The 26,520-nt window shown below is 42.1% G+C and overlaps 3 protein-coding genes across 16 annotated transcripts in view; 2 read left to right on the top strand and 1 right to left on the bottom strand.

Moving 5' to 3' along the window:
* Positions 1–18,370, top strand: part of LOC144030138 (ATP-binding cassette sub-family C member 4-like) — a 65,883-nt gene extending 47,513 nt beyond the window's left edge. For 2 of the 4 annotated variants that reach the window (XM_077536131.1, XM_077536132.1), the window contains exon 31: positions 3,806–4,756. In XM_077536131.1, coding sequence (XP_077392257.1) covers positions 3,806–3,988 — 183 coding nt within the window. In that variant the 3' untranslated portion in view covers positions 3,989–4,756. Of the gene's footprint in view, positions 1–3,805; positions 4,757–7,541; positions 8,303–18,179; positions 18,218–18,299 lie in introns of those variants that run through there. The other 2 variants (XM_077536135.1, XM_077536134.1) reach the window with 2 other exon arrangements.
* Positions 1–26,520, bottom strand: part of LOC144030146 (uncharacterized) — an 84,309-nt gene that overhangs the window by 39,751 nt on the left and 18,038 nt on the right. For 5 of the 11 annotated variants that reach the window (XM_077536147.1, XM_077536148.1, XM_077536152.1 and 2 more), the window contains 4 exons: positions 23,600–23,694; positions 19,261–19,309; positions 17,014–17,052; positions 15,612–15,689 (listed from right to left, as the gene is read on the bottom strand). In XM_077536147.1, the coding sequence (XP_077392273.1) occupies positions 15,615–15,689; positions 17,014–17,052; positions 19,261–19,309; positions 23,600–23,694 (258 nt within the window). In that variant the 3' untranslated portion in view covers positions 15,612–15,614. Of the gene's footprint in view, positions 1–1,663; positions 2,002–15,611; positions 15,690–17,013; positions 17,053–19,128; positions 19,310–23,599; positions 23,695–26,520 lie in introns of those variants that run through there. The other 6 variants (XM_077536154.1, XM_077536153.1, XM_077536149.1 and 3 more) reach the window with 5 other exon arrangements.
* Positions 18,317–20,169, top strand: sox21b (SRY-box transcription factor 21b). The gene has a single exon (XM_077536145.1). The coding sequence runs from the start codon at positions 18,317–18,319 to the stop codon at positions 19,058–19,060; it is 744 nt and encodes a 247-aa protein (XP_077392271.1). The 3' UTR covers positions 19,061–20,169.

Genomic DNA, 26,520 nt, shown 5'->3' on the forward strand with positions numbered 1-26,520 from the left:
CAATGCAAATTACAATCACAGTCACATCAGATCAATCAAACCTGCTCGTTATTATCTTGTTAAAGGTTCTTGTATTTGCTATTATAAGACCGCCGAACGCATTACTGCAAATAAGAAGCGGCGATGTCATCTGGCTGCCACCGTCATTTTCATTTTATCCGAGGCGCCATCTCAAGGTAGAGCGATTGTCACCAAACGAAACTATCTGTTCTGCTTCTTTAAACCACTGACCGGCGGCGCATAGCCAATATGGCGGCTAATCCATTCTTGTGTCTATACGACGGGATGCTTATGGAGGCATATTTGCTTAGGGCAGCCATGCAAATTATTACTTACTGCCCCGTAAGCTGATAACACAAATTAGATCCCCATTAAAGTTGAACAATGTATGTAAAATGAGAGGAAGATGTGGCAAGTGATACCTTGAAGGGATGCTTAAGTCGCACGGCACTAAAATATGCCTCATGCTGGCAAACTTCAAAAGTGGAGAGATGTTTATCCTCGGGATTGGAGGGTTCATAATAGTAATCTCCTGCGCGCAGAGGCAGCTGCCAGGTGGAGGGTAGCACAGCGCATGTTTATGAATGGAAATCATTACGGGGACTGGGGAGCACACCAGCACGGACCAGCGATACAGAACTTTTTTTCCATCCAAGAGCTCTTCAAAGTTTGGAGTGCAGGCCGCGACGTCAGCGTGGCTCACGTTTGAAAACAATAACCCCGTTAACTCCATCCTGCCACCTGAGCCCCGCCCCCCAACCGAGGAGCCCCCCCCACCGCGTCCGCCACCTTCCTCGGCCTTTTGGCTCTTATCTGATGAAGCGCTTTAATTCGACCTCTCGCGGGCGCCACTGCACATGCTCAGTCACTTTTGAAAGCGGTGGAAGTGCTGTTTGCCGTGCGATAGAGCGCAGAGGAAGTGCTTCAGGGGCTCATTCGAACCTTTTAACTTGTTGTCTTTTGAGTCCCTTTCCCTTTTTTTTTTTTTTTTTTTGCTCCTCTGGCCGCCTGATAGGATTCATCTTAGAACGTCCCCTTTGTCCGGCCGACCGTGCGGTCAGCACTTTTTTTTTTTTTTTCGCCCTCCCTGGACTGACGACTTTGAGCGCGCGGTGGTGAAAGAGACGAGGCCGAAAGGCAAATTAAGGGTACAAAAACACTCGCCATTGTCTCATTGTTGAGGGTCACAAATCGTCAAGTAAAAGCAACACAGCAGTGGTTGAAATGTATTCGCCTCTATCCCGTTGACCCCCCCCCCCCCCCCCGCTCGCCTCTCTTTATATTCATTAGATTCATTATAGGCCACAAAGGATTGCCAACAAAACAGCTTGTGATTTTAGTTGAATTCGTCCCCCTCGGAGGCCTGCAGGGAAATTAAAGTAGGTGGCTATAACTGGAGGGGGGGGCAGGTTTGACACATCTGAAGCTTTCACTGATGCTAATAGCCAAGCGTATCCAAAATACACAGGAGCTGACCTCAAACAGATTGCGGGGGGTTCGGAATCATTAGTTTGCAAATGAAGCGCGAGTACATTGCTTCAATGGTGGAATCATCCCACTCGCAACCTTTTGATTAGTGTTTGTCAACTCCCCCCTTTTTTTTTTTTCCCCCTCCCGTCGCCCGCCCCCGCCCACTCGCGCGCCAGAAATTAATAAAGCAGACATCGCGACACTTCTCCCGAGCACCTGTTAAACAAATGCACTTAAGGCAGGAGTCAAATCGCAGCCATGTTGAAATTGCTGTAAAATCTTCATTTAGATGACGTCCCCGGGGCCCGCTCATTACTTGAGATTTATATAGCATTAGTTCTGCCTCGCAAATGTGCCGCGCGCCATTCCACCTCAGTGAAATATGAAGAGGTTTGATAAAAAGGCGACAACAGATTCTCTCATTTGAGAAGCAGAAAAATGCAAAACCTGTTAAGAGGTTCATTAATTCAACTTGTGGCATGCGGCAAGTTCTGTGGCCTGGAGCGCCCGATGCTGCACGCTGTCAGACGGCTGCGGAGAAACAAGAATTTAGACGACACCTGCACATGTTCACTTTCAAAGCTGGTTATAGAGGTCAAAAAAAGCTTGTCAAAATCTTCAACAGTATTCTTACTTACAGCATGAGTGGGTTTTTTTTTTTTTTAAGCAGGAGAAATACAGTTCGGTCTGATGTCTTAATTCCAATTTCTTCATTCTTTTTTTCCTGCTCACGTCACATATTTGTGTGGGCACGTAGGGCTCAATGTTTTGTGCCACCACGAGCCAAGAAAAGAAAAAAATAATAAATTTGCATCTGCCCACTAGTCTGCCTAAGTGAAGTAGAAAGAAAACAAAGTCAGAAGTAGAATCTCTGCTCTGTATTAAATACAATTTTAAGATTGGAGTGAATAAACAGCACCATCGGATGGCTGTCAAGTTACAGTAAGTTTTGACAGGCACTGGCTTATTTGATACGGACCCCTGGGCAGTGTGCAGCAGGAACAAGAAGTAGAAAGCAAGGCTACTCTGCAATCAATATAAAATATATAAAGAGCTTTGGATAGAGGTAAGGAATAGGAAGTAAAAATGGAAAGTAGTACAAAGTATAATTACTTATCTGCAATAAATGTAAAACATATGAAGAGCCCTGCTCTCTATTAGGGATTTATGAGTACCAAAACTAGATATCGGTGTCGGCCGTTACATAGATACTCATTACGCCCTCTTGTGGCCATTTTATGATCAGGAACTAGAAATGCGAAATTACCAAGTAGAAGAATAGAAAATTTAGATTAATTTCAAAAAGTCTTTCTTTAAAAAATATCTTTCATTGTCTTTGGGGGGGGGGGGGGGGGGTATGTAGTCGTATCTATACTTGGTATCTGTGACAACTTAAGATCGAGTACTCGTACTGAAACATAAAACCCCATGACGGACTGAAACATGCTGCAAGTGACAAGTATCACGGGGACGCCTGCAAGGGAAGTACCCCAAAGGGTTGGGGTTGTTTTTTTTTTGTCTTCTCGCAGCAGACCCCCTCATTGAGTTTGTCTGTTTCAGTGGCCAATCTGTTTTGTTCTCGGTCCTTTTCAATTTGTTTACATTTGGCCCCTACCAGAGAGGACAGTCTATTGATTTATTGTCCCCGCTTCCTGAGAGCGGCATAAAGAGCGCACAGACGCCCCCCCCAACCCATCTTTGGGCTCCGACAATTGTGTCCCTAGATGCTGGCCCCTGATACAACAAGATGGTGAAAAGCGATGGTTGGGGGTGAAAGCGTCACAAGGACCTCACAAGACAAACGCGTCAGGAGAGACGGCGACAATGTCAACTCGTGTGAATAGTAAACTGTGGGACGTTTACCTCCCACGGGGAGGGATGTTTTTTATTTTTTTCCACACGTATAATATATCTACACATAGTTTGTATTCACGTTTTGTGACATCTCCTTTTGCAGATTGATATTCCTGAAGCACCTGTCTGAAATTGCATATAAGAGTGCAAAAGAATCATTTGGGATGAAAGTTGAAATGCTATTGTCACGCAGCCTTTGGCTCCAGCTCGCGTGAAGATAAACAATTTCCCATGAATATATGGCTGGCCTCCTCTATCGAGCCATCGCTGAAATCGGGACGCGTCCCATACTGAGCCTATTGTAGTCCATTAAAAGAAATCCTTCCCTGTGGCAACCGTTTTGCCGCTTTCAAGTAGATAAAATTCCTTCCAAGAGGGATAAGAATGCATTCCGACAAAACTGCATTAAAGAGTAATGTTTGTCAGCGGCTCAGATAAAAACCTCACAATTCTTTTCTTTTTTTTTTTTTTCTCCCCTCAGAGGCAGCAGCAGCCGCAAATGCATTGGCAATGTGTAAAAGCTGATTGGGGAGGCTGCCTACAGGTTAGCAGGCCTCATTTCCAATCTGTGACAGCAATATGGGAGGACGCGCGCTCCATCCCCAACACGAGCCCTGGTCACTCTATATATGGAAATCTCTGTCTTGGGGGCGAAATAAAATAAAATAAAATAAATAAAAAGGAGGTGAGATTGGCACTTTAACCCCAGCCGCCCTCCTGAAAATATGTTTTAGTCCGATACATTATACGAGCGCGAATTATTTATCAAGACGATACAAGCTTGATATTTCCCAAAAATAATGAGATGTTGAGGCGGCAGCTGGAATGTTCCGGTCCGGCGAGCAGCATCTATGAATGGCGGGAAATGAAGTAAATATGGCGGGCTGGGACACAACACCGGCCGAATGCTTTGGTGGCACCGCGCGGAATCGTTTCTTTTTCATGGATCTCCTTTTGTTGTGCGGATTGCAGCATCGCATCTGAAATCATAAATGCTTTAATGCATGATATTAAAATGCTAAAATACTACACGTTTGTTGGTAGGGAATGGATCTTTTTCATCAACAAGGGTACACATCGAGAAGGGCAGAAATCGGTCCCAAACTGGTGAAAAGATATCATTTGAAAGTTTGTATGAAATCTGGTACATTCCAGCAAACGCCAAACAATCTATTGATCATTTTCAATATTCATTCTTAGGCGGGAATCTGCTCACAAACAAGCCAAAATCAATACATAAGCAAACGTTGCATTTTAAGCGCTTGTATAAAAGTAGGTAATCTCAAATTGCTTTTGTTTAATGAAAGATATTATTTTAAATACCTCAATGGAGGCTATATGCAATAGGTGACTTATGAAAAATTCAATTGGGATTTATATTTATTAATTTAAATTGGAAAGGTAAAACTCTTAACAAAAGATCAGATTGATTTGATTGAGGTATTCATTTAATAATACACTATATTTTTTTTATTTTGGTTTAGAACTGCACAACATCAGATTTAGTGCTATTTTCTGTAACCGTCATATGACAGATAATAAAATCAACTGTTAAATTAATAATCAGAATAGTGTGACTCAAACCTGAACATTTTTGGTACCACACTCCAATCTTACAGTGTTACCCAATATTGTGTCTGTATGTAAACAATGACATACTTTTATCTCTCTACCACGAGAAAACAAAAAACACAAATAAGAACTGCCGCGCCAAGTTGAGTTGAAAGAGGCCACCTGTCGACATGCCGCCTTCATGGAACAAATTCTCGCAGTCAGACAAAGCCAATGAAGAGAAAAATCCATTCACATGAGCTGAATGCAGCCGAGGTGCGTCTCTGACGCTCTCTTTCCGTACGGCAGGAGACTTGAAAGGACACGACGAGTGTTTTTAATTTGACGCTTTTCACACGTCAGGTCGCACAATCAAGGTAAATCCTGACGTCTGTTATTTTACCCCACATTTAAACACATGCAACATGCACTCGTTGTTGCTGTTTGAGCAGATGAATGCAGGATTCAATTCATATTCTGTGCATTTTAAAAGAAAATGCTTTTGATGACGTGCATACAAAATTAAATACTATCAGATAGATAGACTTAATTTACTATCTTAGTAAACTACATTTGGAATTATTTAAAACAAACCATGTGACTAAATATATATTAATATATTAATTTAATATTATATTAATTTAACTAAATATAAAACTGCTTTTTGGTAGCTTTAATAAAATGTATTATTTATATTTAATATATATATATATATTTTTTTACAAAATGCATTGTGTTGTCTATTTCAACTTGTTGACTGAATTAGGCAACTCAAGTGACTGGAAAGAAGGAAAAAAAAAAAAAAAGTGTCTTTCTAGTGTAGCTTGCCCAAATCCTCCCTATGCTTTGTTTTGTTGTATTTCACCCTTTCAGAACATGCTAGCGCTTTTCAGGCCCTCCTTTGTTCTTGGTGAAGAGGTCTTTTATTTTTTATTTTTTTTTTGGGGGGGGGGAAATCTCCAATCTCAGACTTGCACTTTGGCTTGATGCAGATCTTCATTAATCTCGGGGGCCGCTGCAGGCTCTCCGGCAGCCTGACGTTTTGATGGCAATTGAATTTGATAGCGTATTGTGACTCGTACGAAGGCCCACAATGGCCCGTGTTCCTTCCTGTGTCTGCGCACAATCGGAGAGACCCAATTAAATAATTTGGTACAATAAAGGCGCACAAAGGAGGACGCAGGCACAAAGTGAGGGCTCCAACATTTGCATTCTACCTATTTCTGTATCATGTTAATTAATTTGGGGTTGGAACCACAAGGGAAGTGAGTGGGGGGGGATACAATAGAAAAGAGCACAGCTCGTTTCAAAACGTGCGCGATGACGCTCTGTATTCATGCGGCGCGCTAAATCAACATTTTACAATTGGACAATTCCACTGGAGAGTAGGAGACGATTAAGGCTGACTTCCATTTATTATTTAAATATTCAGGCAGTTAGCTTCACAGTAGGATTTCATTTAGAATGTTTTTTTTTGTCATTTCCAAAATGGTTTGAGGGTGACTTAGAAAGCGCGGGAGGGGGAAAATGAATAAAAATTAATTTAACATCTAAAGACTGTCACAGTCACCTGCTCATTAAACGACAAAGAGCAAATTGTGCTCTGTGTAACCGCTTTTGTTGATGGCAATATGTCACATTCATGTTTTTTTTTTTTTTTTTTCACGAGTGGGTGGGTGATAAGCGGTGATGGGACCCATATGGGGCTGTCAGCGGACCGCTGGTGGGCTCTTTCGCTCTCTCGCCTGGTCCAGCTGCTGTAATTGAAAGAAATGAGCCATGGAGCTGACACATTAGCACGCTCCCAGGAGAGGCAACCCACACACGCACACACATTCTCACTCTTTAAAACATCCCAACTCTATCTGGCTACGAGTGTAACCCAGACGACGTGGGCCCGGCTGGCATACGCGCGCGTACACGCCAGTGAAAGTGACACCAGGCCCGGTCATCACAAAGGTGGTGGGGGGGGGGGGGGGGGGTTGTTGATGAGAAACTGCCCCCGCAGTGAGTTAATCAGCTCGCTGCTCTGCCAGCACCGCCGTTTATTCGCCGTTTATCCTCGCGCTCGAGGCCCCCGGGGGGGGGGGCTGCCTGTCTGTGAGGTCGCACCTGCAGCTTCCCCGACGCTTGATTTAAAGCAGCACATGCAGCCCGCGCGCCAGATTACACTGGACAGTGATGAGAACTTATTTGCACTCTGATGAGACAAACCGCAAGCAACCCCCCTCCCCCGCCCCCCCAATCTCATCATGCACTGACCGGTCTTAAGCAATCGTCCTGTCGTGTGAAAATGATGTCGGCGTGGAATTCCTGCTTTACTCTCATCCTGACTCAGGTATCAATTCATTACGTCTTCAGTGAATGAGTGTACATAAATAAACTTGCCTTGCTATCCGTGGATTGTAATAATAACACCTGCAATCCTATAGAAGAGACTGGAACTGTTAGAAATAAATATGCATATGTCAGGGGCGTTGTTTGCCTTGTCGGGTCGAGATCGACGGCTCCCCACTTTGGTGGAGGTTCTCATACATGCCAAATCCACCACACCAGCATCTACTGAAACTCAAACAGAATTTGCTTCTCCCCCGGTCACTGAATCAGTACAGGTTGGCGTTTGTGGATCTCAGTCTGCTTCATCTATCCTTCTTTCCTTCCTTCAGTCCTTCCTCTGGTCTCCTGATGTCTCCCTAATCCTGTTGGAATTCAGATCTATCTGGGGTTGGTGAAAGATTCTGGATTTGTAACTCTGTGGGTGGAGGGTTTCACATAGCTTCATCTTTCCTTCCTTTGATCCTTCCTCCGATCTCCTGACAACTTCACGACTCTGGTGGAACCCTGAAGTAACCGGTTAAGGTAAAGGGTTTCAAGTGAATCTAATCATGGTTTTCCTCACAGGCTATACACATTGGTGCTTCAAGTTACGAGTACTTGACTTACAAGATTTGCGAAATCCGAGCCATTGCCCAGACAATTTTTTGCTTAGTCTTGCCAATAAAAAGTTACAAATCCTTGATGGTAGCAGCAAACTTCACAAGAAGCAGCAATTTGGCAAAGGGTAAACAAGTGTTTCCTTCAAGCTATTTATTGTCACTCCCAGTTGTGTACATTCTTGTTATATAGTCCTACGGACACCCGAAGGAGAATGGTAAAACTACACCATAGGGCTGGGCAATACATCGAATGAATTGATTCATCATTTTGAAAATCGAATTGTTGCGAAATCGTGAAATCAAATTTTGCCTTCTGATTGTTAAAAGCTATTGTTCTTATGTTCTGTTACATCCAGATGTTACTGTGACTTGTAATTTTGCACAAGTGGTAGAATGTTGGATGATTCCAAGACATGTTTTCAATAGCTACAACTATTTGATTGTTAAGTTTATGTTAAAACTGATTTAGAATCAGTATACATTATCGTTGTCTGAATATTTTGCCCAGGAATTATTTTTGAATAAATGAAAACTTGAAACATTTGTTGTTGTTGTTGTGTTTTTAAGATTAAACCATAATCATATTTGGGCTATATAGCCTAGCCCTACTGCACCATATGATGCCCAAAGCGCTTTACAATGCCTCACGTTCACCCTCACGTTCACACACCAATGGGAGCAAATCGGGGTTCAGTCAAGAACACTTCAGCATGGTCACCAGGGGTGAGGATCAAACCCGCAACCCCACAGATGGGAGACAACCACTCTACCACTGAGCCATGCCACCCCACATGAACTTCGTCTGAGGTCTGAGCCACCTTGGAAGCATGCAACACTAGTGGCTAGCAACGAGCAACACTCAATCTCGATGGCCATATGGATTCCAAACAGCATCCTACAGTAAGTTTATGATACTCTAAGTTGCTCAACAAAAACATTTTCGTGCATGTTGTGTGAGATCTATAGTGTTTTTTTTCTCGTTTTTTTTTTATAAATAAAACCCACGAACTGTGCACATGAAGGAGATTGGCGATTTGGAATGTTAATATTTACATGAGCACACTCCCAATGTACCCTAGAGCTTAGAATGCACTCACGTTGTTTCATGTTTTGTCGCCCATTTGTTAATTCTTGGTACTGCCAAATGCCCGCCCACCCCCACCCCTACACACTTTTAACAGCAGCAAAAGATGTTCCGACAATGCACCTGAGGCTCAAGAGCTACGTATGAAGTCCGCTGACAAGGTCTCACCCATTTGTATGCAGAGGCTATCAATTAAACTGTTTACTAATCGGCTTTCTCCGACCGGCTCGCCATTATTTGGCTCGCATTTGCAACGTCCTAACCCTGATGCCAGGCCCGTTTTCAACGGTGCTTGAGTGTGTGGCAAATAACATGAAAAGAGGATTTATTGTGAGCGAAAATGTACAGTAAGAATAGAAAAGCAAAGCCAATAATGGGGACGCTTTCTCTAGGAGAGCTTCCTTTCTCCAAACAACCTTCCTCTCTGTGCCATCAGAGCGGATCGTCATTAAATGCATCCATGCGTCCTGAAAGAGGCTTTTAATTTGGAGTGGAGCTCAAACAAAAAGAGAGGAGAGCTTAGGCTGCGCTGACTCAATGTTTATAACCTTGCCATAGACAATTTAAGAATGTCGAGTAAATGAATGACGCAAGGCTTTAAAGCGCACCCTGAAAACTTATTTGCATTCATTATTTTGTTTTGTCTGCGATGCTAAAGTGATGCGCGATTGCTTTTGTGAGATGTTTCTGAATAATCTCCACTCGAGCATCCTGATTGTTGGGGAGAATGTGGTGTTTTTGTGCGTCTGAAAGAAACACACTTTTCATGGAAGAATAGGATTGTATACGTTATTGATTTACAGAGGCTTGAAGATATGCATCTCGAAGATGAATGCACACTTACGATAAGATGCAAAGAACATTTTTCCCGGCCTGTCAGTTGCAGCGACCCCTCCCTCGCGCTTCATTTTGCTAACTGGTGCTACAGGCTGACCATGCATCAGCTTCCCCCGTGCTTGATAAATGGGCCTTTTGAATTGATGGCAAGCTGGAGGAAAAAAGAAAAAAAAGAGATAATCCCAGATAATGTGGACACAGTTTTCATTTCTTGTCACCCAATTAAACTGCAATTATCCCGAGTGCAGGAGAGGAGAAAAGTGGAAAGAATGGCCAAAGAATGGGAGAGCGGGGCTCCCTGGGACACTCTCTCGCAGACACATTAACCCACATTCGCTCCGTCCTGATAAAAGAGAGCCCCCTTTTCTTGCACTTGGCAGTGCACAGTGAGAGACGGGCCAGCTGCAACCTGGGGCTGCACACAAGAATGCCTGTAGAATGTTTGTGCATTAAAAAAAAAAAAAAAGACCCGAATGTACACAGGTCGTCGTCCGGCGTTTGCTCGACGCTCCGAGTGTCTTTAGTCGGGCGCGTAAAGGTTTGATCCGTGTAGATTTTTCACGTTATTGTCATGCTAATGCCCGGAACACATTGTCGGTGGGAACAAAAGTGTATATTTTGTGAAAGCTTTGTTATCGATGACTGGTCAGTGTAAGAACCCATGGAGTGTAGCACGCAGGGGTTCAAAAAGCTTTGCACAATGCTTGCAGCAGAGCCAAAAGTGTTTGGAAAGAGAACTTGAGGGCAACCAGACTATGCTTACAATGACAGTTTAAAAAAAAAAATGCTGTAATTTGCATGCCAGGACAGTAGTTGGCGATAATAGAAGATGCTTGAATTAGGCACGTGAAGATGTCATTTGTTTCAAGTGTACAGTACAGTACGGCAAAAGTAAACAGTGATATTGGATTTGGCTCACAGTACCGGGAGGACATACTCGGTTTGCGACAAAGTTCCAACTGAACTCCAATTTCTATGCAAATGACTGTGTATCACTTTTATGTAGTTAAGTCATAATTACTGTAAGTATTTGAAAGAAAAACACTTCTAGGCTACAAATATAAAACAATTACCACAAAGTCCCGTGAATGACACGCCCGTAGATAACACAACCCCCCCCAAAATTACCCTTAAAAAGCAATTTGTTCTCTGTACTTGTATATAATAGTCTCCCGATTTGCTGGAGTTCTTTATTGTCAAAGTGAATACAGTAACTTGGACATACCAACATAGTGTATAAGCTTTTAAATCCATATTAAAACCTATAACCATATGTATGATTAAGGTCTTTGAAAGCATATTTAAAATTACGTTTTTGAAAACCTTGTTCTTGCTCTGTACGCTCTCTTAGTAATAACAGTAAGCTATTTTTAATCTCTTTACTTTGCTTTTAAAGATCTAACTCTGCTTGGAAGTGCTTTTACTTGTGTACTCAACTACAGTATGGGCCATTTACCAAACTACAGTATGTGAAGCATATTGAGCATTGATTGTGCATATTGATTATGCTGCGTATGAAGTGCGCTATAATGTGTTTGTTTTTGTTTTTTTTGCTTTCTTGTTTGTTTTAACAACCCATAGGTACTGGTAAACGTCCAAACAATGGGGGCAAAAAAATACATTTCTTATTAAACTCCCCCACAAGAATTTTACATTAAGTACGGTGCGGGTCACAACGTATTAGTAGTTGATTGTACGTTGATTAAACTGAGGACACCCGTTATGAAGCAACAATGGCATGTCAGCTCACAATTTTCACAGACAATCATTGATTGTTAGATGGTCAATGTGTTTAGACGGAAATTATGATTTTGACTAACTTTATAAAGTTTGTGTTTTCATGTTTCAAAAATGCTAAAAAACAAAAACAAAAACAAAAAAACGGACACTTCTTTTGTGAATTGTTAGTCTGAGCCAGCTGGATTACTGTGGCACAAAATCTAAGGAGGTGAATTAATGTCCTTTGTAATTACAGTTCCTCTTAGCAATTACCACTCAGGACAATTTATGGATTAACCATATTGATTTCACTTGACTCTTGGCAGGACTTAATTTGAGCAGTAAAAGATACTTTCCTATGGATTACAAACACCCCCCTCGGGGATGACTGGGCATTATAGGGGGGCGGGACCTGTTTAGCTTGCATCCCCTGGGAGGACGATGCGACACTTCCAGAGTCCTGGCCTTTGTGTGGCGAGCGGATACCTTTGACTTTCAGCAAAGAACAACAAAAAAAGTGCAAACCGGAGGAGCATTCTCACACGAGTAAATTTATTCATCTTCACGCCACTGATTAGCGCTTTGAAGTGTGATTTTGAGCGGGCATGTTCCCCGCTTTGCTCTGCTTAGATAAACGAGGAGGAGGGGGAGGAGAAGTGGGGGAATAAACAGATTACTTCAAATCATTAGACAAACATCTTAACGCGCGGAGCGCCTGCTTTGCCGATAAGTGGAAGTCGTCCGCGGGAGCATCAGGGCTGCCGCGCGGTTCGCGGGATCGGCGTGGCGATGTTGCTGATGACAGCGAGGTGGGAATACTCCGTCAACATTTGATCAATACACCCCTGCCGGCCGTCACCTCCCGTCTCCCTCACTCACTCTCTCCAATGAGTAATGACCCGATCGGAGCGAGCGACACCGGCAACGTTACCATGCCACGCTGATGTACATCAAATATAATGAAATAACCACAGACAGCCGTCGCCCACCCACCTCCTCTCTCTCGGGCCAAACAGGGTTCTGCTGACAGGACACTTGCCCTGCCATTGATCACACAGTTACTCAGGTTCTCATGCATGCCAGATCCATCACACCAGCATCTACTGAAACTCAAAAAAGAATTTGCTTCTCCCACTGGTGGCTGAATCAGTGGAGGCTGGTGTTTGTGCATCTCACTGTGCTTCATCTTTCCTTCCTTTAGTCTTTCCTCTGTTCTCAAGGTCTCCCTAATCTGTTGGAATTTAGATGTATCTAAAAGGTTCTGGTTTTGTAACTGTGGGTGGAAGTTAGGTTTCACTTTGTTTCATCTTTCTTTCCTTTGATACTTCCTCTGGTCTCCTGACAACTTCACGACACTGGCGGGACTCTAAAGCATCCGGTTAAGGTGAAGGGTCTGAGATTTATAACAGGTTTCAGGTGAATTAAAGAGCACAGAAAGGGTCGGGCTACCTGTAAAATTGTCACGCTACCTCAATTTCATATGTTAGGAGCCTGGCTGGCTTCTTAACCTGGCTGGCTAAATCTAAGACGTGATTTCATACAAAAAAAATAATTTAAAAAATCTGAATTTGGTATCACACCCTGCACTGTGAATGTAGCTTTAGAAATAAACTAATCTGTTTAAGGGTCAAACTGTCGCCATCATAAAACCTTTACTAACTTTATAAGTAATGACTTTAAAAAATATGCAACATGCCGATGTCTTTCAAACTTTGTCGATGTCTTACATGGCTCCCAGGAGGTTGTGCGACTTTTTGAAAGCATTTAACACCTTTAAGAGCACTCGCGTTTGGATATTCCGCCGTACTATTAACAAATTAAACTGAGCTGTGTTGTGCACATAAAGAAATCACTGCAGAGGATGAATCCAAAGTAACCCGGTGGCATACAATTATGAGTGTAATTATATAAGCAAGACAAAGACAGCACTAAAGCAAGTTAACATAATTCAGCTTGGTATTGAGATTTTTGTTCCGTTCATTCATCTGAATGTAACCCCAAGTCAGGGTTATAATTTTGCTGTAAGCTTCATTAAATGTTGTCCTTCTCTTTTCTTCTGCACACAGCGCCTCATGATTATGCTGTCTGATTTGGTCTTTTCACTCTTTTCTTTCTGTCTGCATAAGCATTCTTGACCCCTAATCAGAGCTGTTTAAATAGATACACAGTTTTAACCCAAAAACCCACACAGGCTGCGTGCTCCGTCGTCTATTCACTGGCACGAGGGAAACCTTCAGGTCAGAGGTGGCTAACAAGCTGGGAGCGCTACCCACGACAACTTTTACACCGGCGCCTTTGATGTGCCGCGTACACAAGTCGAGCGTTCCCGCTGAAGGACGACGGCCAATGTAAAAGCCAACGCGGTGCGTTGCCGCGGGTTCAAGGAGATTGGATCACGTTTTGTTTGCGCCACCGCCTCGATTCAGCCTCCGCATAAAAGGAGAGGTGAGTCTTTGTGGGGTTGCAGGAAACCAGGTGGAAGAAAAAGCCTGAGTGCATCACTTTTCTCCGATCCCCCGACTGCAACTATACGCGTTTGTGAGAGACGTGTGCCACGAGCGGGGTCTTTTCTTCCCCAGGTCCCCGTGATGAGTTAGCAAGACTTGCAGTGATAAAAGCTGATAGGAGGGGTCGCTATCAGGTGGCGCTGGTGGTAATTACAACTCTCTATTTGGGGCTTTGCAGCGATGCCGCGGCGATAAGGGGGAGGCGAATATAATGAGGAAGAAAAGGCCGGTGATAATGTATCTGCTAAATGGTTCCAAACAGTGTATCATGGGAAAAGTCAGAGCCTGCAGGGAGGTGGATCTCAACCAAGGATATGTACCAGCTCAACATCCAGCCCGCAGGCTCAGCGCTGTAATCTCACATCAATATATCTGACTTTTCATCAATATCAGACAGTTGGTTTTTCTTTTTAACCAATGCTACTATTTCCTTTGCCCCCCTCGGGAGTGCGGCGATATTCAAGCAAGGTGAGATTACATTTAATACGATGACAAGCGCTGGTTTCAAGACGAAGGTCTTATCCGGCGCATCCTTCTGTGGAGCCATTCTCCTCCTATAATGTGCTTTCAAAGTTTCGTGTACACGTCGGCTCAGCTCCTCCATGAAGGAAATGACTATCAATCCTCTTTAGAGGCACATCACAAGCACTGACAGCGCTCAGTCCTCGGGGGCCTTTTGCAGCACCATCCCGCGCCGTTGCTTCACGCACACACACGAACGCTCGCTCAGGATCATGACCACCATCAATAGTATTTACACTAATGTGATTAAGTTAATACTAGCGGTCTATGAGAGGATTATTTTCTCAATTCCTCCTGATATGCGTAATATTTAGGCTGTGGTTGAGTAAATATTTTGGTTCTTCACCAAAATAATTCCCACGTAGACAAAGACACGAAAGTCTGCCCCGAGGTGCAATAAAGACTGTATAATTAGAATGATTAAAGAGCTGCACAACTAATTTGGCACCCGTTGAATGTGTTTGGAGAACACAACTATTCAAAATAGGTCACATCTTTAAACGGCGGGAAAATACTAACTTTATTCACATGAATTATGGATGTGTGACTCATTTGAGGTGATGCCGAAGTCGACATTGTCTCGTTAGCAATCCGATCATTATGTTGCCCTGCGCTTTCTCTGCATTGTGCAAAGCCGCACAGAAACCTCCGTAGACAAAATGGCTTCTAATCTACAAGCAGTCATCTTTAAATAGCGATCCATTGGCTCCCTTACACACTTAAACTGTTTGTCATTAGCACTTTATCAAAGGCTCACTTAAGATAAGATTCTGGAGCTAATAGGATGTGTTGGTGACTAATTGACTGTCAATACGGATCACATCATGCAGAGGAGCACCTTTGTCCAACAGAAAAATATTTCTAATGTTCCCATTTTATTTCCTTCTTTTTTTTTTCTTTTTTTTTTTTTTAATCAAATGCATGCTTTATTTATGGTGCTCGTATCTTCATGATAAAATTTATTCCATCAGCTAATTATACAAGTGGCCTAAATGTTTTAAACAAAGCACATCATATTTATAATTACATCCCACAGCTTCAAGCTCATTATTGGCCGCACGTTAAACAGAAAATCTGTTTTCATCTGATGTAAAGTGGGGCATCAATCTTAAAGAATAAAAAATTGCATACCTGCTATTTCCTGCTCGGCCTGTGCGGGAGCAGCAGGAGGAGGTGGAGGAGGACGAAGGCAGGAGAGACGGTGGTTAACTAAAAGGAGAAAAATAATTTTATGAGGAGGATGCAGGCAGTTGAAGGGGTTGGATGAAGGAGGCGAGCATTTGACGGGAAAGATGCTGAAGAAGTTGAAGCTGTACATGCACATTCAACTTCTTCATGTTTCACTTCTGACTGCCTGCTGAGGGTGAACCCACAGGAAGTTGAAGGACCTGCCTGCCAGCATACTGCTCCTTTAACAGCCTTCCTACTTCCTGCATTTTTCCTTCTTCATCTACTTAGATCCTTAACTTGCTGCATCAACTTTCGTCAGCCTAGATTTTCCTCTTTCAAACATCTTTCTCCTTTAACTTCCTATTTTAGTTTGCTGCACCATCCTCTCATCCAATTGCATGTATCTTCTAGAAGGTTCAGAAAGATGATGAATTTAAAAATATGCATTTTATTAGATTAAGTACATTCTTCCTAGGAGGTCAGTTAATGTTTTGCTTTAAACAAGTATGTACAGACTAACGAGATTAAAATAACGAAAATGCAGTGGAATTTCAGGAATTATTCTGTCGAGTTGCATGCTTTTTAACGCCACCTGTGCACTGTTAGCGGAATAAAAGTGTTTTTGGTGCTATCATGAAGATCCTTGCACCTCTCGGGGCTGCTTCATTTCAGAGAGATCGCTGCTGCACGATTTTTTTTTTTTTGTGTGTGTTGGTTTAATTTTTAGGGAGTCAAATGTGAGTGATCTCTCTTAATAGAGGAGAAAGTCCCCATGGGCATGTTGTTGCTGCTGTCTCCGTCTATTTATTTGCATGCTACCGCCCCCCACCCCCATTCAAGCCTTATCCTGCTCTGTGTGCTCCGAGGTGGCTCCGTCTCAGAGGCTGGAGCCATGCAGGTATAATTCTCCCCGCGCTCACTAACTCATCTTGAATTATTGAAGTGTTATTTCCGGCCTGACAACAAGGGCTTGGAAGGATGGGAAGACCGCAGGTGAGAGGAGGGTTTGTCTTATTGTTGTGATTTTCTCATTTGGACAGATTCTAATTAAACGCCTCACAACTGGTGTACGTGTACGTGCAAAAAATAAAATAAAAATCCTGACGAAAAATGGAAGAAATTACATTTTTGAAAACATTAAAACTAAAATGAATTTAAAAAAAATAAGAATTTGAATTTTAACCTTTGTATTGGAAAATATAGATATACAGTACATCGATCATCTAATGGAAAAAAAAAATGCATCATATTTTTTCCTGTTTTGTGTCATTATCTTGCTGAACAAAAAATTAAGCCACCCGTAGGATTTCTATGCATGCGTGTGTTGTGTGTGTGTGCGTGTAGTGTCGTGTGTGTCTCTCACCTGCACTGCAGGATGCTGATCATCCTCTCCACCAAGCTGCTGAGACAAAAACAAAATAATCAAAATAATACCTTTTAAGCAAATCATTAAAAATAATACCATGGTTAACAGGAGGATTACATTTTGCATATATGACTTATTTAGTAAAAGCCACCAATTATGCACAATTGTTGCATGTAGAAGTGATTGTGCTGTAAATTTCAATATTTTAAAAGAGGCAAACCACTATTAACTGAATTCCTCATTCATTAAAATGTTTCACCTGCAGACACAATTCCTCGTTTATATTTTTTCAAGCGCTCTGCTATATTCCCTTATTAATTTTTTTGTTGGACATAAATAATAATGTAGAGCAGTGAAGGTGTGAGGGGAAAAAAAAAAAAAAAACTCCAACCATCAATTTACTGAACAAGTCCAAGCTGATATGTAATAATTGCGAAGTTATGAATCGGCTGGCTGCCCTTGGGAGGGTCTTTTGAAGTGAAAAGAGGGGAAAATGGGGAGAGGGGGGGTTGCTGGTGGTTTGAGGAAAGTAATTAATTCCACCGAGCACGATTAGAAACACTTCAGACCTCCTCAGTGGCTCAATATTGTCACCAAATATGGCAATATTAAATAGCGGGCTAGTATATTTAAAAGGTGGCGTTGGTGAGTGCGGAGGGGTTAAGGGCAGGTGAGGCCATGCGAGGTGAACGAGCGCGCTAAAGACGCGCGCGCGTTCGTGCGTAATGGACTATTACGTGCGCAATTAACAGAAATAAAATGGGCGCTTTTATTATGGGATAAAGTGATCGGGGTAACACTGCGCGAATTGAGCATTTCTTTAAAATAGAGGCTGGGAATTTAGAGGGAAGAAGAGAGAGGTGGGGGGTGGGGGGGGTGAAAAGAGTCGATCGCGCGCGGTGGCGTTCTAGTGCGCATGCGCCAGTCGGCACTTTCACTACCTGCCACACATGCAGTATTTCACACGGGGCCACGCAGACTTGTCATCCACTTGCGTGCGCGCTGCTGCTGATGCCGGATGACACCCGTAGGACAACCAGACAAGACTGCGTGTTTTTCTGCCCACTGTTGTTTTGCGTTGGCGTGGACGCGAGGATGAATAGGAGAATACAACACTTTTAAGGAGTTCTCTCTTTTTCTTTTTTTTTTTTTTGTGTTTGCAGAAGATCATCGCGTTTGGGATGAAGAATTAAAGTCCCAAGTAAGTAAACCGACTCGTGATTGTCTTATTGTCGAGTGAGTGCATTTTGTTGACGTTTGCGCATGTGTTCATTCCGCTACAGAGAGTTTGTGCAAAGTTATGTCAAAACCGATGGATCACGTCAAACGTCCGATGAACGCCTTCATGGTGTGGTCCAGAGCCCAACGGAGGAAAATGGCCCAGGAGAACCCCAAAATGCACAACTCGGAGATCAGCAAGCGTCTGGGCGCCGAGTGGAAACTTCTGACCGAGTCCGAGAAGAGGCCCTTCATCGACGAAGCCAAGCGGCTGCGGGCCATGCACATGAAGGAGCACCCCGACTACAAGTACCGACCCCGGCGGAAGCCCAAGACCCTGATGAAAAAGGACAAGTTTTCCTTCCCGGTGCCCTACAACCTCGGGGAGCACGACGCGCTCAAAGTCAGCGGGCTCTCCGCCGGAGTTCTGCCCGAGAGTATCATCGGCAACCCGGACAAGGCGGCGGCGGCGGCGGCGGCAGCGGCCGCGGCGGCCCGGGTCTTCTTCAACCCGTCCATGTCGACGAACCCTTACTCCTTTTTCGACCTGGGCTCCAAGATGAGCGAGCTCTCGCCGCACTCGTTCCCCTACGCGTCCCCGCTGGGCTACCCGCCGAGCGCCGCCAGTGCTTTCGCTGGGACCGGCGTGGGCGGCGGCACGCACACCCACTCGCACCCGTCCCCCGGGAACCCTGGCTACATGATCCCTTGCAACTGCACGGCGTGGCCCTCCACCGGACTCCAGCCGCCCCTCGCGTACATCCTGCTCCCCGGGATGGGGAAGCCCCAACTCGAACCTTACCCCGCCTACGCGGCGGCCTTATGATCGACCCCAGGCGAGCATTAGACAAAACAAACTATTGATGCATTACTTTGATTTATGCATGCACAAACCTGAACATGTGATGACGTGTGCATAGATGGATCACATGTATGGATGATTTGCCTTTATTTAAAAGGTCTCTGTAAGAACTCGCCAAACTTCTGCCAATTAGAGGGAGGGAAAAAGGGGACGTTAATTTGCACCTGTTGGAGCCGGGACTGTCCGACGGTCCTTGGGAGGATTGTGACACACCTGCAAAACAAAAACAAAATGTACAAAAGAAAAAAAAAAAAAAAGTCAGTTTATTTAGTGTTCTGGGGCACCCACGCAGGTTCATTTCACTAGCATCATGTGTACATTTAGAGCAGTGGTGGGGAATATTTGCAGGGTTGTTTTTTTTAAGTCCTCAAGGGCCACACTAAATTCATATTCAATGGAACAAAAGTATATGATTCTATTATGCACAATTGGGACTTTTTATAACAGGTCCACTATTTGTTTTTGGAATTGCATGACCGGCCTGATGCAATGCTTCCCATGCATGGGCCGTAATGTGGCCCACCCGACTTGGATTCCCCCCCCCTGACTTAGAGTTTTTAAACCCTTTTCTAGATGTCTGTAATATTTATTGTTTTAGTGGAATCTATGGTGAGCAAATAAAAAGGACAAGACTGAATTTGCACATGAGACGTTTTAAGGAGGATGTAATTTATTTAATCTGCCTTCAGATAAATTCAAAAGCACCCCTGAAAAAAAAAAAAAAAAAAAAAAACTTTCCTCTTGTATCATGTGCAGGGATTAACTAACTCTTATAGAATTTGTATGTTTGTGTTTTCTTTATATGTGTCACCTGTTGAGAAGCGGATCAGAGGAACAATAATAATCACAACAATAAACCCAAATAGGATTAAAAATTAATCGGATTATAGTTTTTGATGTGATGAACATCAGGGTATTTTTTTTCCGCTGTGGAGTCCAGGTGAATTTAAGAAAAAAAAAAAGAAAAAGAAAAGGCCGCTTTTGTCCGGTGTCACTGAGGGTGTATATAGTGCATGTACCCCCTAAAAGTGTATTTCTAATCTGAATTAAAAGGGACATGCACAACCTGCTGATCACAGTGTGTTCTCAACTATGTGTTTGTGTGCGTTGAATTTCAATCCAGCCCCCTCCCCTCTTTTTACTAGATTACACTGGGAGATTAATTCATAAGGATCGGTGCCGATTATGCAAAACTAATTTGGACAGTCCAGGGATAATTATCTCCGTCGCGGTTAATTAAACCCTTTGAGTGGAGCTCTGCGTTTGCAACACCCGTGGAACTTCCTCCTTGGGGGGGGGGGAACAGCCCTGAGCCCACCCATCCCACCACCCACTTAAAAAGAACGCGCAAAGTGACCTCGTGGTGCTATTACTAAATAAAACACAAACAAATATTTAATTGTATTCAAATTAAATGGTTATGCTTCTTTAAGATTAATTGAATTGCACTACTGTTAATGAGGAAATTGCTAAAATCGTCTCATTAAAAATTACAATAAATTGCATTAAATTCCTGCTTTTTAGCCTTTTTTTTTATATATATTTTATCTTGCAAGGGAAGGAAATGTGAAAGACCCCCTTTTTTTTGTCCCCTTTCTTGCTTTCTTTCTGTGGGAGCGTTTAGACGGTCGAGGAGGTTTTGTTTGCGCACAAAACGCGGGTTGGGAGGTTTTGTGCGAGCGTTGTTTGTTGAAGTGGAGCTCGGAGAAAAGCGGCTGCTCTCGCTCATTGTGATGAAAGCAATCAGTGGTATTTGGAAAACTGTTAGCATTGTGCACTTCTTCTGTGTCCATTGTGCAGGATTTCTTTTCACAAGGTTTTTGCCCCCCCCTCCCTCCCTCCCTCCTCCTCTCGCTCTCTCTCAAGCGATCCAGCTGGACGGAGTGAATAGCGGTGCAATGTGTACACGCTTTGTCCCCGCAAGCCCTTCAAGTAGCCCACACTGAATGGAGTGAGTTGACACTGCATGACAGTGAAACAACATAATAAAAAATACATGAGCGGATGAATAGGAGCAGGCGCATAAATAAATAAAATGGGTGGCCAAAACTGGATAAACTGAATGACAAAACGGTGAAAGATGGCGGAGGGGAACAAAAAGATATTTAACACGCCAGATTAGCATTAGAATGCCATCTACAAACCAGAACAATCGATGAATGGGTTTACCGGCCAAGAAAGAAATGGACTAAATGCCTTTTGAATAGATGGCCTATGTTTTCTCTGTCGAAGACGGGCCCTGAATGGGGAAAGGTGGAGATGCAGCTATGGAAAGAAGTGAGAGAAGAAAAGGCCTTCCTATTAAAATGTTTTCCAGCCTTGGCTCCAAGGTCTTCAAGTGAATAAGAGGAAAGGGAGGGTGTGGGGTGCTGTGCATCTGCATCCACCGAGGGCGACATGAGAAAAGTGTTAATGAAAATAAATGGCAGGAGCAAGTGACATTTGGGAGCCCAAAAAAATTGCAACACGAATAAATGTGTAATATTACCTGAACAAAGTTGAACATTGAGGGGAAAAAAAAGGTTACAATCATAAAGTCATATGTTATGTATAAGGTTCTGAGAATAAAAGCATTCATTTTACAGGAATGCAGTTTTGTGAGAAAAAGATTGCACTACACCACCCTGCAAAAAAAGTTATAAATAATGAATCCACAATATTACATTTAAAGAAATCACAATATTAAAGTTGTATACTGCAGGCGGGAAAATGACATATTAAAAAAATAAAATAAAATACTTCCAGGTGGTGTCACGAAAGTTCCCTTTCAAATCTGAACTGCAAACGCAAAGACACTTCCCCAGCCTTCTCTGCCATGCAATCCTGGAAAAACTCATACAGGATCACCCACAGCACAATCGCCGTCGCCATCTTGATGCCGTCCACGTCTTTAAAAGGGATCCCACTCAGTTTGGGAAAGAGGAAAGAGCAAAGAAGAAGGTGAAATAGACGAACATGACGACGAAAATGACGAGGACGAAGAAGAAGAAGAAAAGAAAAAAAAAATAACACAAAGGATGTGATGTTCTCACTTAGGAAGTGTCAGATGCACACGGCATTGTCATAGAGAATCTGTCACAAGTTGTTAGGCCACAATTCCTGCTTCTTCTCGCACACTGAATGACGCATGAATAGAATCGTAATGTTTATGTATGTTTATGTATAAAAAGTCATAAGATCATAACTCGTGATGTAATGAAGAAATAAGTTGTTGGGTTATAAGTAATAAAAACAAGACAATTTGGGCGGAGAAAAGTCAGTATATAGAGTAAAATCTTAAGAATGTGATGAGTAACGTTATAATGTGACATGAGAAGAATGGTAAAGTGACGAGAATTACAGTAAGTCATATTAGGGAAGGAGCCAACCCAAGAAGAAAGTAGAAAGCAATAAATCCCTTCCCCACACCAAAAAATATACAATAATAAATATACACAGTAAGTGTGTGTGTGTATACATACATATATATACATATATATATATATATATATATATATATATATATATATATGAAACAAGACATACAAAATCAAAGTCCTAATAATATAAAATCAGTTAACATCGCTTTTTTGGAAAAAAAAAAAAAAAAAAAAAAAAAAAAAGTATAAATGCAAAAAGTCGTAACGTTATGAAAGCAAAGTCTTTTGGTGACTTGAATTAAGTCAAAGTTGTAGAAGAGGATCATATTATTTTTCGGTCATAATGTGGATGCCAAATGTGCTGCGAGAAAAATGTTGCATGTTTCTAAAAGTCAATGTTATATACGTCTATATATTTGGGACTTTTTATAACAGGATGAAGATGAAGCACTATGAATTGACACATAATGAAATCTTTTAAAGATGAAGTTTTAAAATTTAAGTTGCAATCTTGTTGAATTAAGCTCTTAAATGTTTAAAAATGTTATCTGTATTTTACGAGGAAAAATGTAAGAATGAAAAAAAGTTATCTTTTTGGTTCAGAAAAGTCATATGGGTATGACAAAAAAAAGACATAAGGTTACAAAAACCAAGATGGATTACAGGAATCATTCATATTTTCAAGTACAACTTGATAACATTCCCATAAGGCTTCATTGCAGGTGTGCATTTACACCAATTTTACATTTATGAGAATTTATTCACAATGTTACTTAATTTTTTTATTTTTTTATTTTTTCTTGCCGGCGTGACCTCAATAACTCTGGCACCCGAGAAAAAGGCACAGTCCAAATGATTTTTGACATCATCACTTTTCACTCACCTTGAGCCTTAGAATCTTTTCGAATCACGTTTTCTGTCTCTTTTTTTTTTTTAATAAAAGGAAGAATAAATGATCGAATAGGAATTTATTTCCTTTGCATATTAAATCACTAAATGTGTGTGTATGCATCTGTGTGCGTGTGTGAATAGGCAACTGGCCCTGATGTGAAGATGCTGAACATTGGAGGAGCTCAAGTGGTTGCTCTATACCGGATAAAATGATTCAGTTTTACTATTGAAACCACATTTTTTTATGTCTGACCTTACAGCAATGAGTGCATTTGCTTTTCTTGCATCAGGAGGAGCGTCAAGGTTGCATGGAGAGGGGGAGGGAGGAAACACATTCAGCCAAGTTACCTGAGAAGGAGAAGAGTTAATTTTATTATGCTGGATATTTCTATTTAATTCATGACAAAAAAAGTTACATGACTGAAAGCACTTCATTTTACATTTGTCCTAATTTAAACGGAAAAATGGGTCTTAAAGAAGAAATGTGTCATCCTTCCCACTGGCTACAACATTTTGGGCACATAATGAAATGCTTTTAAAGATGATAATAATGCCCAGTTCGGCCTAACTATTAATGACAATGACAATATACTTATCAATGTTTTATATTTTGCAACGAATGAAAATGTATTTCACTATGATACAAAAGGCTCTCTATGTATGAATTACAATTTTTTAAAAAGCTCCCATTCCGATGCCCTGATACGATTCTATGTCAAAGCCTTATATCAAGGCCTGTAAGACATTTGTAGAAGTGAGATTAGGCAAATTAACATACATATGTATCAGCGGTTCAAGCGTGTTGACCTGAGATGGAAGCACAAAAGCTTCCCATTCCCTAATTCGCCCCAGGGCCGCCCTACGAGCATGTGGATTATCACCTGACTTCAATGGCTTCAGATGGATCATTTTACAGTTTTTTTTTTCCTTCCACGTACATGAATAAAACATCAATATGGTCTCTTTGAGGATATTTCTTCTATTTGTTTGTTCACGCTCACCTGGTTGTCATTGCGGTGTGTGTGGGGGTGTGCGCGCGCGCGTGCGAGGAAGCTCAAAGAGTGTGATCGCTGGACTTCTTCCAGCTCATTTTAGGCAAATCAAAGTGTGAAAAGTCTCTCCTGCAGCAATATCTCCATCATCGGCTCGGGTCAAGAATGTCTATGAAGACTGTGTGTCATATTACCTGTAATCTCCACGCTGTATTTCTGACTTCTCCGCACTCCCAGGAGGGAAGGAGGAGAAGCGGGGGCAAAAAAAAAAAAAAAAAAGCCAAAATTATCTTGCATTGCACCTTTTCCACGACAGCCCAATGCGGCAAATGTCGCTGTGCCCAAGGTCACAGGTAGAAATGAGAAATGTCTGTGTACTTTACAGGACCCCCCCCTCCTCCGATAAACATGGCACACAGTCTCTGAAGTCTGACTCTGCCTTTGAGAAGTTTGTTGAAAAAGTAGCTCATACAATAAGTGGACAGAGTTCACTTTGATTTATCTTTCTTTTCTCTTTATTTTTTCTGACCTTTTCTCTGGTCTCCTGACCATTTGAACCTCACGACTCTGGCAAGATTCTGAAGTACCTGGTTAAGGCGAAGGGTAATGGGATATTTACAAGGTTTTAGGTGAATTAATGAGTATACATTTATACGTATTTGCACGCACAAGCACGCACGCAAACGCACACACACGCAAACGCACGCACACATACACACACACAAAAAAAAAAAGAAAAAAAAAAGAGCAATGATGATGATAAGACGTTGAATCGGTAAGACTACCGAATGAACAATTCTGAGCTCTTTTTAGAAGAAGAAAAAAAAAAAAAAGAGTTCAGAATGGAGGATTCTTGAATTCGGGTGTAGGGGGTAGCGGGGCTGGTAAAGGTGGTCCTCGGAGTTCCTGTGAGATGGACGCAAACCCAATTTGTAGTTGGAACATGCTGTAGTCTAGCATTGGCCTACGTTAACGTTAAGTTACAATTACAGTAAATATTTGTACTTCAAAACACAGTAAGTGAACAATAAGACCTTTACATACCATCAATGTTCGGATTAAGGTCAAAATTCCCGTTTGTGAAACATTCACAATAACCGTTCACATGCATGAATGGACAAAGTTATTCCCATATACATGGCAATTGGAATGTCCCCATGTAAACAGCCATGCACAGACAATGACGCAAAAATCATTTCCACTTCTTAATTTCTACTAGCAGGAAAATACATATTCACGTCAATCACCGTCACCACACTAAATCAAGCAGACTGTTTCCTCTTCGCTGCAAAAAGTGTAGTTTTGTGCTGTGTATTCGTTTTGCCAACATTTTTGTTAACGTGAGGGCCCACCGGTTGTTAAAGGAAAATTCTTTATAAGATGAGAAAGCACTCAAAGCAGGATGGAGACGGATTTCTTTTGGAACAACGCCGTTTACTCGTCACATACGCTGCTACAGCGGCAACACTTCCTGACAACTCGTCAGCTGAGCAACACTAACCAATCAGGAGCTAGCAAACTTTAGGTAAATGTAAGTGAATGAGAACAGCAGATTCAACACGACAATTTAGCTACTTGTATAAACAAAATGCCAAAATGTATAAATCTTACTCCTTTCTGAACCTTACATTTACCTCTGCTTGTGTATTTCTAGTGGGTTATACGTGCCAAACGCCGCATATACTTCCTGTACGCAAAAGACCAAGATTCCTTGCAGATAGAACATGTGCAGAACACAAAGCAATGTTCCGTTCAATGGAAATAACCCGATCAAGGCCAAATATTCGGGTTACAAAATGGGTAAACAAGCGGCCATGACATCATTAAAAAAAATATACATTCTTTTCTTTTATTGTTCACTGAGCCATATTGTGATGAGAAAATTGGACAGAGAGGCGCCAACCACGTGGCTAATTTGCATAAGAACAAGTTGAGTCTGCATTTTGTTATTAGTGGGAACGCACATGGGATGACGAGGATCCAGTTTTGACAGGTCTTATATACAGTACATATTATCGTCATCAATGCATTAGCTGTGTTGTGCTGAGCAGCCAGGACAGAGATGCTTGTGTTTTTATGCTACATCTATAGTAAATCCATTTCTGGGTCAATAGTCACCAGATGACATACTGTATTTCCTTATACTGTAATTGTATAACTGACTTTGGATTGAATCAGATTG

The sequence above is a fragment of the Festucalex cinctus genome, chromosome 11 (genome assembly GCF_051991245.1).
Source record: "Festucalex cinctus isolate MCC-2025b chromosome 11, RoL_Fcin_1.0, whole genome shotgun sequence".
Classification (NCBI taxonomy): domain Eukaryota; kingdom Metazoa; phylum Chordata; class Actinopteri; order Syngnathiformes; family Syngnathidae; genus Festucalex; species Festucalex cinctus.

Coding starts and splice junctions, on each gene's coding strand:
- sox21b (XM_077536145.1), top strand. CDS start 18,317: ATGTCAAAACCGATGGATCACGTCAAACGTCCGATGAACGCCTTCATG.